At 36.3% G+C, this 16937-nt stretch overlaps 1 protein-coding gene and 1 long non-coding RNA gene across 12 annotated transcripts in view; one reads left to right on the top strand and one right to left on the bottom strand.

Annotated features, from left to right (window-relative positions):
• LOC110835859 (fatty acid synthase) overlaps positions 1-16937 on the bottom strand; it is a 236087-nt gene that overhangs the window by 217972 nt on the left and 1178 nt on the right. For 7 of the 11 annotated variants that reach the window (XR_015535963.1, XM_087351947.1, XM_087351939.1 and 4 more), the window contains exons 2-11: positions 15857-16009; positions 13735-13908; positions 12019-12219; positions 10429-10667; positions 9012-9242; positions 7828-8025; positions 5895-6026; positions 3586-3816; positions 1410-1599; positions 196-425 (exon numbers count right to left, since the gene is read on the bottom strand). Coding sequence is in view for 10 of the 11 variants with exons in the window: in XM_087351947.1 (XP_087208073.1) it covers positions 196-425; positions 1410-1599; positions 3586-3816; positions 5895-6026; positions 7828-8025; positions 9012-9242; positions 10429-10667; positions 12019-12219; positions 13735-13908; positions 15857-16009 (1979 nt within the window). In the remaining variant the exon portion in view is untranslated. The other 4 variants (XM_087351943.1, XM_087351944.1, XM_087351945.1 and 1 more) reach the window with 4 other exon arrangements.
• Positions 1931-12771, top strand: LOC110835861 (uncharacterized). The gene is made up of 3 exons (XR_015535964.1): positions 1931-2011; positions 7779-8093; positions 12693-12771. It is a non-coding gene; the product is annotated as an uncharacterized LOC110835861 (long non-coding RNA).

Below are 16937 nucleotides of genomic sequence, written 5' to 3'. Positions count from 1 at the left end.
ATAAAGAAACAATGACACAAGCAAACAAGGAAACAGAAACAAAATATCTAATCATGCAATTAACTTGCTCTTTTCTCAAAGATTGCTGAAATTACCCAATCCTGGGCCTCAGTGCAGTCCATACCATCAACAAACATCACCTGGGATGTGTCACTTCTGAGATTCTTTAGGTATTGTGAATGGTAAACACCTTACCTGCTTCAGATATTTAAGTAGGAGAGGCGCAGCCGATGACATGTAATTGCTGTGGAGAGCAATGTTGGCACAGTTCACTTCTCTGGTGAATATGCCTCGATGCTGCAACATTTCCACGAACTTCTTCATAGACTCAACTGGTCCTGATAACATGCAGAAGTTAAGACCATAATGGCATGCCACCTCAATATCAGGTGGACACAATTTCTTGGCTTGATCAGCTCCCAGACCTGCAAGACAAGATCTTAGATAAGAGTCAAGTGGGGCAATTCCATAGCAACACACATGATTGGCAGCAGAAAGTACCGGGTCTACAATTTATGAGCCTGCGGTCGTGCTTACATTGTGTTATCGGCCGGCGCTGTTGACGTAGGCGGGACTTGTACGCGTGAGTCACGGGCGAGTCAGTTTCAGTGCTGCTAGTAACAGCGAACTACGAATATTTCTCGTCACTAATACATGTTATTACATTAATTGTTCTTACCTTAAATCACAAAAAGAAAATATTCGACAATTTCCCAAGAAGAGCTTCGTCGAGTATTTCGAAACATGTTAACGAGATGTGAAACTTGCTTGCAAGCACAAGGAAGTCACTTTGAACATCTTTTGTGATTTAAGGGAAGAACAATTAATGTAATAACATGTATTAGTGACGAGAAATATTTGTAGTTCGCTGTTACTAGCAGCACCGAAACTGATTCGCTCGTGACTCATGCGTACAAGTCCCGCCTACGTCAACAGCGCCGGCCGATAACGCAATGTAAGCACGACCGCAGGCTCATAAATTGTAGACCCGGTATATATGGTACATCTTGTGGTGTTTCTCTGACCATTAGGGAAAGAATAGGATAACAAGACTAAGATCTCCAGCAGGTACCAAATCAAAATATTTTAATTCCTTATAGTTGTTTCTTTAACTATGTGCAATGAAATGTATGTGTTACAGAGTGTAAAACAAGTGATAATTAGAGTAATGAATTTGAAAATATGTAGGGTGAAGTGGTCATGTGCTATTTTGTGGTACTACTACAGAATATTCCTAGCAGGACTAACAAAAACCATACTAAGTCTCAGTTTAGGTAGCCAGTCTCAGTGACCACATTCAAACCCATCAGCTTACAAATACAAACCAATCTATTCAATCTGAGCATAGCCATTACAGCTGACAGAAGTAGAATGCCATTCATAACTGTGCCTCAAACTAGGAGACTTACCAACTGCAGCCATCATGCCTTTGATGAGCTCTGCTTCTAGGGCTGCCCGGCCACAGTAGTATGCTGCCAGCACCATCTGCTCTGCTGTGAGGCAACCATCCATGTAGCCACAACCCAACTCCCCCACTGAGTGGCCCACAATGCCATCGGGCTCAATTCCCACTGCTCTCATGACATCCACCAGCCCTATCTACAGTAGAAAGACAGGGCTCAAAAATAGTTTGCTTCATAATTTGTAATGCAGACATGCAAAAGTATCATTATTTGTTCAGGTTTTTATTAAAATAAACTATATGGAAACAAAGTGCTTATATATTACGGCAATCACATACATTATAAATTCCTATTGAGCAGGTTTCTATTATTGTCATGGTACAGTGAACTCTTTATGCATTAAATGGTTGCCAAGTAACAATAGTTATGTAAACATAGATTACTTTTGTACTATAAATCAGCTGTGGCTGCCTACCATCTTGATAAGAGATAAAGAAATGGAGAATGATGAACAAAATGATTACCAAATTTAATCAGAGTAAGATGTGTGATTAAGGACTTTTGTACCTTGAAAAATTGACAACTACAGGCAGAAACTTCATTGACAGGTAACACATACACACATCACATACTGGATTGGAAATTTGAAATTTTGTGACTTGACATGTACACCCCATGTAATATTTCACTAAAAATTTTGTTTCTGATTGAAGTTCTTTTTGTCTGATATGAAAATATATTTCATGAAATTATGTTAGTTATTTTCTTGTAGCTTAACAGAGATTATTAGGTGAACACAAAAGAACAGGGGAGAAAACAGTTATGAGATATTTCATAGTACTTTCCATCATTTTCCTGAAAGAGCTAACAAATATCACAAAAATATTTAAACATAAAAATGTTTTGATGTGAAATAAATCAAACGCTATGCTTTCAAATACGTTACAGATATGTAACAAACACATGTCCTGTTTGACTGTCAGGCTTTGGTCTAATTTTAATTTTGCCATTTAGGCAGGATTTTCCTGAAACCAGGTGACTATCATACAACCCAGCTAAGAAGGATAGTGTGCAACTTTTTATTTAATGTATGCTGTGCATGGTAGTAACACACAAAGGCTATAGTTCCCCTTCAGTGGATGTGATGTGTTCCTAGCTCGCAAGCTTTCTTCACCTTTATCAAAGCTCAGCCATCAGGTTTCAGCTGTTATGCTATAAATTAGGATACAGACTTAATATAAAATATATGGGTTGTAGTAGAAAATGAAGTAAAGTTGTCCCACTATACATCATGTAGGCACCTTGGGTGAGAGGAGGTACAGCTCCTACCCATTGGACAGGAGGCTGGGTGGGCCCCAGAGCCGGTCTGGACACAGAGGCTAGAGGAAAAATTCTGTGCCCCATTGGGGAACAAACCATGGTCATCCAGCCCACAGCCAGTCACTATGCTGACTGTTACCCCAGTTCATGTAGTTTTTTTATTTGTAGTGTTCTGTCTGACGACAGGTCCATATATTATGAACAGAATCCTTCCAACCTCTTCAGGTTGTCAGGGACCTGCTCATACATATATACATTCTTGGCAGAGATGATCAGAAGTGGTTTGCCATTGCCTTCTTCTGTGTGTGAGTTGAGTAATTTTTGGGATGCCACGGAGAAACCCCCGGAGGAAAACTCCGTGATGCCTAGACCACGGCCTTGCCCAACACAAGTTATAAATTTGAGCACCACCGGGAATTGAACCCGGGACCCCAGGCTTACAAGGCTAGTGTTCTGACCGCTAGACCACCGTGGCGGTTTCATGTAGTAGAAAACAGAAAACAAAATTAAATCTTTTACTCATCCCTGAGTGTAGAGCTCTTGTATTACATTTTATTGAAATATCTGTAGTGGTCTAGATGGTGGATTATGCAGATGGATGGATGGACAGTCTTTATTTATGTGTCCAGTTAGTGCACTAAATGAATATAACACATAGAATAAAGAAGATATCACACTTTTGGATTTTATCTACTAAAACAGATGCAAAATGTCAGGTGACCTTGATTTTCATAAAAAGAAACATGGAGACAGTGATACCTGATATTCATAAATAGGTTTCTGAAAAAGGATTTTAAAATTTCCACCACATTCTTTTGCATATTTCAAAAGTAACATTAAGTACTCGCTTTGTAAAACATACCTGGCAGGCTGCAATACCCACAAAACAATTGAGGATGTTATTAAGGATCCTGGGTTCATCAGATGTAATGATACTGATCACATCAACACCATGAGGTTTGAGAGCTTGCTGGCACTTGTCAATGGCTGATGCAAAAACAGGAAGTTTCAGGAGGGACTTTCCCATACCTGGCCACTGTGAACCTATGCCAGTGAACACAAACCAGACAGGTCGTTTGCTTCCAGGATAATACTGGGGAAAAAAACAATGCTGTGTATGAGGTTATGTTTTTAAAATGTTAGCCAGTATTATAAACACCTCAGTTCTGACTACATGGTCATTCCACCTCAGTTCAACAAATTCCAGAAAAATCAGTAGCACTCAGTATCACATAATTTTATATTAAAATGTGCCCCCTTAGAATTAGTATGAACATTCTAAGATTGTTTTGTGAATTATCTTTGCAGACACTTATTTCCTTATAATAGTGTGTTGTACAGAAACAGTCACTATGTAATCTTTCCCCAGGTTGAGACTGACATAAGTCTAAAACCATCAATTGCATCTACCCTTAAATTGTACACCTGTAAGGGTACTTTTACGGCATATTTGCATTACTGCTATTGGGAGTCAATTTGATGGTGTATTTTAGGTCAAACCTTACCACAAAATGTCATGGTTCCTGTATACTAGCCAAAAATAAAGATTTATGATGTCACATATCTCAGGATGCAAGTATGAAACTCTAAACACATTATCATCTAAAGAAGGAATCTCAAGTGTATTAAAATTGAAGTCAAAGTTTTGCATTTAGTCAGATAAGTGAGTTAAATAAAATGCAATTTCATTATATTGCAAAAAAAATTCCCCTTTTCATATCTCATTTATTCAGGTCTGAGAGCTCACATACACTTCTCATCTATACCAAAAATGTATTGGTATATAGCAAATAATATACTCAACATTCAACATTGCACTTCTACTCAATTCTGAAATAATCCTATCTCGAAATGTACCATGTGAGCGCATCAACCTTGTTTTAAAGAATGCCAAGAAAGTCCTGATCCAGGTAAGAATTCACAAATGGAAATGAACTTTAAATTCAGGGTTTAATAGTTTAGTGGCATGCTGCTGCAACACACAGATATATGGACTGTGTATATGCCGTGACACATGACTGATGAAGGTAAAACATGTATATTATTGCGGATGGCTCTTTCAAATAAAGCTTGACAGATATGCACTGTGCATTCCATGCCAAGTCAATAAATGAATGTGGTATCACAGGCAAAGTAGTATGACCTCTGAAACGTTGGTGGAAATCTACCAGACTACACGGCGCAATAACCCAGAAGACAGCAAACTTCAGACTCACCGCTGTGATAACCTCAATTTCTATGGATTATATTTTTCTAGACATGCTAAATCTTCAATTTCTGGGATTATCATATAGGTTGCTAGGACAGTATATTTGTGAAGCATTGGAGATGTTCATAGCTTTTGTCATCTTGACATGTCAGTTAATACATTTTGTTTGCTTGACCCCTTCCCTGATTAACCTGAGATATGTCAGGATAATGACTTAATTTGTAGGATTTGAGATTTTCATGGCGGTGAGTCTGAAGATGGCTGTCTTCTGAGTTAATTTGTTTTATCTTGGAATAATAGTTATTATAAATGTTTTTCATTCCAACATATATCAGTCATTGAATCGTGGGTATATTCCAAATGTTAAATAAAAAAATGATTTTCTGGGTCATATTTTCAGAAAAAAAGTAATCAGGGAAGGGGTATTCGCTAGCTAAAGTACCCATATTTACTCAAGTATTTCATGCAATTAACTATACTGAATTGATTATAGTCTTCTGGCAAGCTGCCCTGTGTTGCCTCCATCATCAGAAAAATGATCATTTGCTTTTCTGATATTTATGTTTTCACCCAATAAATCAACATCATCAGCATAAACCAGAAGCTGATGTGTCCCATTCACTTGTTTGTATTCTTGGACTTCAATGGCACATTCTAAAGCAAAGTTGAAATGCAATGATGATAAAGCATCTCCTAGTTTCTGACCATTGCAGAAAAAATATTCATGAGACAATTGTTTATCTATATGGAGTTAGGTTCGGTTTATTTGAATATATTTTAATTACCATAACTAGTTACAGTCGTGTACTGAATTAAATGAGAATGTTATGTAAGGATCATTTCTGTAGTACACATTCCTGCCAACAGTCATCAACAGTCAAGCTAACTGCTCCCTGTTTTCTTTTTTAAATTATTTATTTTCAGAGAAGCAAACAGGGATGTCCATGCCAAGATATACTTACATTAACACTCCGCAGCTTTCTACCATCTTGTGTAAGAAGTGTGTACCCACGGTACTTATGGCCAACAATTTCTGTTGACTGAAGATCATGCATCAGGTACACAAATTCTGCATCAACTGGCCTGCTTTCAAACTGCACATGCAAAAATAAAATTAAAAAATTATGCATAAACTACTGACTTTCAACTGGCCACAAAATGATCACATAGCATCATAAATATAAAAACATACTGTACAGAACTCGATGAGATGTACCCTGTACAATATGTTAGAGATAGTTGACTGGCTATTAAAAGAATTGGTATGCCAAGATTGGCAGCACAATAACAACAGAATTATCAATAAACAATTAGCAAAAAAAAAAAAATTAAAAAGCAAGAACCATAAGCTACTGATCAGAGAATAACAGCAGAGTTTATGTGTGTGTGTCATAATTGTCACCACACATCATAACATAGAGATTAATACTCCTGATTTATATTTTGGAAATCCTGGATATGAATGTTGGCCTAAAGACCAGTCAAATTCAGTGATGTCTAAAATTAGTGTCTGCCCTGACTATTGTTATCATTAATTCTTGTTTCTTTTAATGCATTAACATTAACATTAAGATGGACCTTAGGGAGATAGGAATCGAAGGAGTGAATAGGATGCAGCTAGCTCAGGATGGAGGCTGGTGGTGGGCTTCTCTGAACATGGTGATGATCCTTTGGGTACCATAAACAAAATGGGCTATTCTTTGATAAGCCATGTATACAATAGACATTTCAAAAAATATACTTGACTATAGAGTGAGTACCGCCATGGTGGTCTAGTGGTCAGAACACTAGCCTTGTAAGCCTGGGGTCCCGGGTTCAATTCCTGGTGGTGCTCAAATTTATAACTTGTGTTGGGCAAGGCCGTGGTCTAGGCAACACGGAGTTTTCCTCCGTGGCATCCCAACAATTACTCCATTCACACACAGAAGAAGGCAATGGCAAACCACTTCTGATCATCTCTGCCAAGAATGTATATATGTATGAGCAGGTCCCTGACAACCTGAAGAGGATGGAAGGATCCTGTTCATAATATATGGACCTGTCGTCAGACAGAACACTACAAATAAAAAAAATAGAGTGATAATGACAACCAGTCACCTGAAGACAGGAATAGAGCCAACTCCTGAAACATAATGTGTATCAAATAAACCTCAGTCAATAGCAAATGTCCAACATAGTGTTACTATAATGATGAACCCACTGTCACATAACTATAAACAATTTGAAGGAAACTAGTCTAAGTGAAAATTACATAAAATTTTGTTTAAATTAAATATATAGAAATCCTTTATTGTATTCCACAGTGATATTTTAGAAAAACTCCCATGCAATCTCAGCAAGAATAACTGAAATATTAGATGATAATTAGTGCTACTGTGAAGTAAAATAATGCATTTGTGGTGAAGCCAAACTTGACAGTAGGAACATTTGAATCTTCTGCATGATCATGCCCTCAGAAGAAATCTCACTCTATTAATGAGCCACAGTGAATCATTCACTTATGAAATTAATGCCATGCATGATTTCTGTTGGGTAATTTATACCCAGATCATTTATGAATGGCTTGACAATTGCCACTTTTTGAAACATGTTGCTATAACTTTACAATATTAAATTAGATATAAAAAGAGTTGTGCGGACAGAGAAATAATACCTAGTATTGACTGCTCAGTCAGGGTAGTTGGTAACTCAGATTAGAGCTTAAAAGTGATTAGTTCTTGAATAAAAGTCTGCAGTATACCAACCTGTTACTTTTAAAGGAATCAAGTACGGGTAAGGGTTTCATTACATAATGTCTGAAATTAAAGAGATTAGTCACTTCAGAAAATTTAAAACCACTGTTTCAGAATATTGCTATTAAGTGGAGCATGACACTGCGATAGCAAGCCTACTCACATTTGTAAGGATGACATCGACTGCCTCTTCTGTGCGCCCAGATGCAATAACAAGTCGAGGAATAATGTCATCAGGAGCCCCACCATTTACTTTGTTCTTCTGATTCCGCTGTAGTATGATGTGGGTATTTGATCCTCCAAAACCAAGTGAGCTGACTCCTGCAAGGTTGCCAATCCAAGGCATCGTCTCATTCACAACCTATGAAAAGAAGTACTTTTGCCTGTATATGGTGAATATATCTTCTCATCCTCTGCCTGCCCTGTGAGGTAAAAGAAACCACTTCCTATGTTCAGGCATTCATGAACTGATTTCGTTAGTCAAAATGTTAGGATTAAGAACAATAGCCAGTAAATTGGGACTACACCGACAACTGATATCTGGATTTCCAATGCCTAAGCTTCAGTAGAAGAAAAAGCCCTATTATAGAAAAGAAATTCTATAACCAGATATCAGTGGGAATTGAAACAAAGGACCTCAGAAGAGAAGAGTAGAGTAGGCCATCATATAAACTCTACCTGACCTCAACATATTATATTAAATGGACACTTCCTTATATGTGTGTTTTTCACTAAACAGAGTACACAGTATTGTCAATAATATTTCAAGTCAAGTGATGCTTCCACACTTGGTTTCCCTTATATTGTGTTTTCACTCTTCTCCCCACTGTCATTATGGACAAACTGAGAGTAATAGTTTAATGGCAGAGTATGTTTCAGGGGCCCTGAGATTGTGAAAACTCTTTGAATGATTTTGGTTTGCCAATGAATGTTGCACATTTAACTATATATTATATTATGCACAGAAATGAGGACTAAACTATTTAATAATAAAGATTTCAGAAATCTTCATACTCACCACTGTGAAAACCTCAAATCTTACATATTTAATAATTATTATTATTAATTGATAGGGCCTAATACTATAAAAATCTTCACACAGAGTAAAGGATTTCAAGTTGGAATCCTCAGGTTTTCCAGGAATGTCTCATTTCTTTCTATAAGTTCCATAAAAAATCAGTGTTAAAGACGTTGTACATATAGCAGAACCATATGATGAAGCATGGCATGGTTTACCAGAACTTCTGTGCCCAGTATAGTTAGATACTTAAATGAATTAAGTGACAATATGAATTCATTCTGTCTCAGAGAATAAAAATAATTCAAAGTCATTCTGATGTGACATACCTTTAATTGCCCATTTACAAGTGATTCCACATCTTCTCTGGGATTGATGTAATGCAGATTTGGAGGGATAAAGCCAGTCTCCATTGCAATGATCACTTTGGTAATACCACAAAGACCTGATGCCCCCTCAGGGTGCCCCATGTTGGACTTAAATGACCCTATCAGAAGTGGTGTCTTCCTATCTTTACAGAATGCAAGGGTTATGCCTTTCAGTTCTTCAGCATCTCCAACCTGCAAAGTCCAAAAATTGCTGTCTAACAAGAAGAAAAATTTGGTTGAACAGTCTAGCTTCAGGAAAGGTTTAGCAACTGAACACGCAGTATTAAAGCTAACAGACAATGTATTAAAATCTAATGACCAAAAAATGCATTTAGAGGAATTTTTTGTGACCTACTAAACCATTTCACATCATGAAATTTTGTTGGCTTAATTATATTTTTATGGCATCCAAGGAACTGCTGAAAACTGGTTTGGATTCTATCTTATGAACAGAAAACAAAAAGTGGAAATAAAATCATTTAGTGTAATTCCAGATGTCTTCTCCAATTGAGGAATAGTGACAGACTTCTTCAAAGGTCCATTTTAGAGACTTCACTTTTCATAACTTACATAAATGACCTTTCAAGAATACACACCTTCTCACAAACCATATTTGCTGATGACACTTGTGTCTTAATTTCTAATAACGAATTTTGTGTGTGCGTGCGTGCATATACATATGTGTGTACGTAAGTATGTACATAAGTATGTATGTATGTACGTTGCAATATCTGTCAAAACTTTGGTTAATACTCAAGATTTAACAAGGCTCACACCCAATACCAGAAGTTTCAACAGAAGTTGAACTGACTGAGGCTGAATAGGTGAGCAAGTGGCCTTCCTCTTTGACTGCTAGATGATATTTATACATTTACCCACAATATATTGGTAAAGTATATCACAATCATAAGGAAATACTACACTACATGCATAATATCACAATCCAAAACTTCATAAAAACAAAATCAACAAGAAACCAGCAACATGTTGTAATTCTGTCATCTTATGAGAAAAAAAATGAAATGTTTGCACAATTTTTCTGATCACCAGTGAATAATAAGGTACTGTACTTGTCACTGAAATGGCATATACTTGTATTGACATGTCAATATAATACTAGTGCAACAGTACTCCCAAACAGATTCCACTACTCCCACAAACAGGGAGACAGTTAAGTGCCACAGTGGGAGCGTGGTTATTCCCCCACACTGCCAAAGTATAAGTCATGACAGAGTTGAAGGTACAGAAAATTTTAATCCTTCTGTCTGAGAACAGAATTCAAACCATCTGATTCCTTACTGAGACCACCACTATTAGCACATAATAAATTATTCATACAGGAAAAGATATTTTAATTTTGAGATTGAATAAAACACACCTTGGTTGCAGTTCCATGTGCTTCAATGTACTCTAGTGCACTGGTATCAGCACCACACTCCTGATAACACTTTTCCAATAACACTTTATTCATATCTCCAGAGGGACACATTATTCCCAGACTGTTGAAGCCCTCATTGATCGTCTTGGCATGCACCACCATAGCATATACACGCTTTGCATGGCAAGCCTTCTGCAGAAACATCACACAGATGGCCTCACTCCGTGCAAAGCCATTACCTGCATAAATGACAAGAAATAAGTCAAGAGGTTAATTCTTTAAAGAATATTTTTTGAAACAAACTTGCACTGTATACTGACAGAGTCTGTCAAAATTTGTGTATACATAAAAGAAAAATGTCACACATGCTATTTTCACGAAGTTAAAATGGCAACAACTCTGGAAACTTTGATTAGATTCACATGATTTTACTAGAAAAAAAGAGTACTTCTAGACAATATTTGCATTGTTGCTCTTAGGGAGCTGATTAGATGGTGTACTTCAGGTCAAACTTAACCACAAAATTTTATGATTTCCTAAGCTAGCCAAAAATTGAGATACATAGTATTTAAAATCTCAGAACAATTAAGATGCAAGAATCAAACTGTGTATACAATACCACCTAATGGAGGACTGTGAGTAGTATTAATCTTGAAGTTGCAGCTTCAGACATTCCTCAGGTAAATGAGATGAAATAAGATGCAACTTCATCATATTGTAAAAAAGTCTATTTTCCTACCCCATTTACTTATGTCTGACAGCTAACACACTTGACATTTATGTCAAATATATACTGACATATGGAAAACAAACTAATATCTGTAAAATTCTGATATCAGAAAAGTTCAATGCTTGTGCACTACTTCATAAGGAGTCATGCATTAAGACTGAAAATTATCATTAAATTCTGTGACATGTCATGGAATGACCTAGAAGATACATATTTATTCTATTTATAATTTATTTAACAACGTTTTTTATGGTAGCTCAAACTATACAGCTTTGATTGAGAGGATGATGGTAAATAATGAATTCGAAAGGATGTGGAAGGAAGTGGTCATGGCTTAATTTTAGGTAGTATCCTGGCATTTGCCTGGAGACACCAGTCAGAATAGCTGGTCTCTGGGCCAAGATTTTGAAGCCAGGACCAGGAGGGTTAACCACTCAACCACAATATGGTATCATAAAAAAACCATGAGAGCATCCATGACATTCCCATAACTGGATGTTGATGGCAAAATCATAAGAAACATGGAAAATATTATTGTTTAAAAAGTGCACAAGGAAAATTCCTTAATTCCATAAAAGCCTGGAAAAAGAGTTGAAATATTTCTCTGTTTTATTACAAAACTTAAATGTCTGGCTATGCATTAAAATACAAATATAATCACCTGCCAATTGTACTCATTGTTAAAAAAATTAATTATAAATAAACCACCTTAGACTGATTCTTCATTTATTTAATGATGGGTTTCACCTGCCTAATTTATGCATTGGCAACAAGGTGAGAAGTACCATGACACTAGACAGCAAATATCTTCTTGGGAGAGACTAACAACATAATAAATCTCATTGGTGACCTAAGCTTACCGTATTTGTCGAAGGGCCTGCAACAGCCTTCAGGGCTTAATATACCAAGGCATGAGACCTGAAGACTTATGTAAGGATGAAGACAAAGGTGTGAGCCACTCACAATAGCAGATTCACAAGATCCATTGCAAATGGACCTATACGCCTGTTCAAATGCACACGCACTTGATGAACATGCTGATTCCACTGCATAACTAGGTCCTGGAATACAATGCACAATATTTTATATGGACATATTTATCTACATTACTAGTAACCCTTCAAATGCCAAGTTATTTTTTCATACACAAAAAGCAATGTCCTAAATGCTCACTGTTTACTCCTGTTGTTGTTTAAAGGCTTAGAAACATTTCAACTTCTATGGTTACTTATGACTTTCTACTATTGAAGAAGGCCCAGCATGTATTTCAGACATGGCAGTGGTGCCCCCAGTTGTCCAACCATAGACTACAAGACACAGTAAGAATCACATCGTGTAATATGGCTTTGTGATTATCATATTGCGTTCTAATCCATGGAGACATATTAGGGGCCTGACCCTTTAAACTTTAAGGAAAAACAGTACATTTTTCCTGCATGCAAGTTTGCATAAATCATAACAAATTACTTCTTCTTATGAATTAGTCCCATGTGGCCTGCAGCAATTCAAAATTACTTTTGAAATTATGAATCAGTTTCAGAATTTGGCAGGACTTCTTGGACAAGTGATCAACCCTTCGTAAGGACTCTACCTACACAGGACAACACAACACAGGAAGGCAAAGAAAAACATTCACACCTTGAATGGAATTCAAACCAATGTTCCCATGTCCAAGCAAACAAGGCCCATGCCTCAGACCACATGGCCACAGTGACCAGCATAACACAATACTAGAAATAAAATTAACAGTAAGAAGACAACAACTGAAGGTAAAACTATACACAGATCTGCCTGTAAGATCAGAATTAAAAACAATGTTACTGAAACATAATGGTTTTCCAATAAAACTTAATCGTCTGTGCTCTAAAAGGCCCGGCAGTGCAAATGTTCTTAGAAAACAAGGGACTGTAAAACTGATACAGCATCTCTTGTCACTTCAGTAAAGAAGAAAAAGTTAGAAATTTAAAACAGCATAAAACCATGTCTGTTACATTGATGTGGCTAGCCCTACTACATTTAAAAACACCAAAGAATTAGAAACAGCACTTGATCTTCTGATGAACTGACACTAGCAGGAAAGTGGTAATTATTTATTTAACTGTCCATAAACATTAAAATGTGTAATGTTTTACTTCTACATATAATACTAATTTCCCTAGTTAAATAAGCCTGCATAGAGAAATAAACATTACAAATAACTTTGATTTCACCAAAACCCATTCATCAAGAATGGTGGCATTATATAATGTAAACAGGTAGTTTGAGTGTTTACAGGCTTATTCAGTTACACATTATTAACTGCAAAGAATATGTAGTAATGAGTGAGAGGATAATTTCTGATGGTGTCCAGGGAAGAAGCCCTGGTCTCTTTTAAGTTAGCACTGCTTTGTGTGAATGGATCGAGGAAAATAACAAAAATTCTCAATCTATTTATTCTGGGCCAAAGTTTATAGACACACAGGCAGAAACTAGGCAATAATTACTGTTATGCTTGTGCCTAAATTTGGAGGTCCTTGTGTAGAGATAACTAAATAGACAAAACTATGTGAAGTTGCTAGGAATCAGGAACAACTTACCAGTGATGCCAAGCCAGTAGGATATTTGGTTAGCATACATAGCTCGAGCACAACCTGTGAGACCGTATCCATTTTCATGGGGCCTCTCATAGAACCAAACACTTTCTGTCTCATTAATGCTTGCACCTACAAAAACTCCAATCTTCTGTCCCTTTAAGAAATGAGGGTTGACACCTAACATAAAAAATTCAGTATCATCAATACAAACATCCTCTATGAAATTTTACAATGTGAGGTCTTAAGTACAGGATTGTAGATTTATCAAGTCACAGGTGTATTATTGAATGAGAAACCTGCATCCACCAGGAATTAAGTGTCTGTTTTTTTTTCCTCCAATTCAATTATGTTACAGAAGAGTCATGAAGTGCTGACTTCCAGCTTCTAAGCAGGCCTTGCACCTTCTGAAAATATTTCTTGACACACAATGGAGACATTCTTTTGTTTTCAAATATTTCAATTACAAGGAATGTGAAATGTTCACAAAATCTTTTTCTTTTAGTGTCACTCACAAGCAGAAACTGCACAGATCCAAATCTAGGGCACTATGAGGTCAAAATCCATGAGTTATCAAAAAATGGTCAAATACCGTATATACCGTAATCACTGAGAAATTTTGAGGGCTTTATTAAATAATCACAAATGCAAAGATCCACCTTTTTATTAACCACCTGTTATGACAAATCTCACAAGTAGTGTTATCAAATAAAACTGATATAACCAACTGTGTTTCAGAACTGTGTGCACCTTGCTTCACCCATTCATGCTACAATGTCTGTCCATCTCATAGTTCTTGATTTAATCTCTGCTAACAGTGTGAATGAAGTAAACACTTCTGACTTTATAATTTCTTCCTGTGTTCTTGAATTCCATATTTCTTGAAGTAAAAATATTCTCTTCAGCAATTTTTTCTCAAATAGCCTAAATTTTTGTTATTTCATATGAGAGTACAATTATGCCCTCAAAGATAATTTTATATTTTTCACTTCTGAACATCTGAAAATATGATGAAATACAAGATTGTGAACTGAAAAGCAACATTTACTTCCTCAGGTCATTCCGGTCATAATGTATAATCTTTGTATATGTCAATTTCATTTTTCTGAACTTACCATATTTCCAGCAGTTTTTGATAATACTTGTGGCATATTTTGCACCAACAATATAGTAAAATGTACTTATCTTAATACAAAACTTGGGTGGACCACAAAATGTCATCCATACAGATAAACTATGATGGAGATTTTATATGTTTCAATAAGTTTCTCTGTGCTATGCTAATTCTGCTAGGCCTTTATATGTAATTTTTCACTCTTATCTGCCAATCACTGATTTTGCATCACAGTTATGATGTCATGTCTCATGTTATGCAAAAGATAATAGTATACACAGTATCCACAAGAGTTATTTTCGTTGCATCCTGAATGCTGACAAAAATATATCATATCACACTTGCACTACACAAGTGTTACCATAAGCATCATTCATATAAGCATAGCAGTGGAACACATACTTTGTAGAAATACAAGAGTATGTTTTCAACATAACATTTATTCACTGACACATGCCTATGCATCTTCTTATTCAAAAATAAAATGTAGCAAATTGCTGTCAACTTTATGCTTCTTTCTTTCTGCTCTGCTTATTCATTTGTCTATTGGAAATTTTTTGTTGTGATAACAGCATACTTTCAAATACACAGCCTTGATTTTGTTTATATATATATATATATATATATAAATTATTAAATTCAATGTGTAACCTATGATATATGTTGAAATGTCTCTCAACATTTTATTTATAAAGAAAAATAATTCATTGATTATGTTATGCTATATATATATATAAGCAACTTAATTTCTAACTTTACAAATTATGTATTCTGAATATATTCCTGAAGTAATGTAAATCTTTTATAACATTATAACACTTACATGTGTTTTCTCTGCGATAGCATACTAAACAGATGTTTATGGGATAACATCAAGTCAAAATGTATTTATTATTTCATACAAGCATGACAATGATGATGAACATAGTTACAGCAGTTACTTTTCTTGAATTAATACACAGAACAGGAGTAATACATTTCTCAAAGATACAGAATCATTATAAAATTGCTAACCTGCATCCACAATCGCCTCATATGTTCTTTCCAGCAGCAAACGACAAATTGGGTCCATAATGTGCGCCTGTTTGTAGTTAATCCCAAAAAATGATGCGTCAAACTTCGTAACATTAGGCACCTTTCCTGTCCGCTTGGGTAACATAGGTTGCTCTATACAGAAAAAATATGTCACAAAATTTTATGTAAGTCCGAACGTTTTTCAAAGATGATCAATTTTTGAATAAAAACAATTATATATTGAACCTTCTATCCAGCACAATCATAAACACACATTGCAAATCATGAATCATTAGAGAAACCTGGAAGAAATTGTCATGCTGTGTTTCAATATCATCCCCCGGAATTCACCTAGACGAGACGACGAAGGCCACAAGAATCATAGGATGTGTCCCCAATGTATTGTCATTCTACTTAGATTTTGTAGTGAACACGATGGTGCAATGCTCAGTAAGTATAATTACAAAATGTGAAAATGAAATGGTGCACAGCAGGCACAAACAGCATATATGAACACGAAACTTTGCTATATTTTAAATGCAATTTGAAAATATTGATGACAATCTTGTTCAAATCCGGCCCTGCTGCAATGAATGGTATGTGAATAACATCAGAGGCACTGTTTACAATTGTCTCTTCCGGCTGGAGGTCACAGAGTGGTAACGGCGGGGCCACAGCGCCGTATAAATGTAGCGAATGGCCTAGTAGAAACAGGCCTGAAGAATTCCGTCTTCTTGACTCTGTCAGCAAGTTCGTCGAGTTCGAACCAGGATCCTCCGGGAACTAAATGAACGCTGGCTGCTGTGTGACGACCAGTGTGTTTTTTCCACCCAGACACAGGACGACGTTGTACTTGGTCGACCTTGTTGAAAGGGTCAACAGAAACTTTGACGAGAAGCTGCTAACCGGCGCTGTTTTCATAGATGTGGCTAAAGCTTTCGAAGCCATGTGGGTCAAAACTAACCAACCTAATCTGCCCGTCCTACATAACGAAGACCATATTCTCATAATATGACTGCCACTGGTTCCAAACATCCTTCCAGCCTGCTACATACACATGTCGTAACATGCGGGCTAGGGT

This window comes from Zootermopsis nevadensis, unplaced genomic scaffold (genome assembly GCF_977971745.1).
Source record: "Zootermopsis nevadensis isolate Lab colony 2312 unplaced genomic scaffold, Znev_1.0 Znev_ptg000020l, whole genome shotgun sequence".
NCBI classification, from domain to species: domain Eukaryota; kingdom Metazoa; phylum Arthropoda; class Insecta; order Blattodea; family Termopsidae; genus Zootermopsis; species Zootermopsis nevadensis.
Note: the sequence above shows the minus strand (reverse complement) of the source record. Positions and strands in the feature narration are given on the sequence as shown.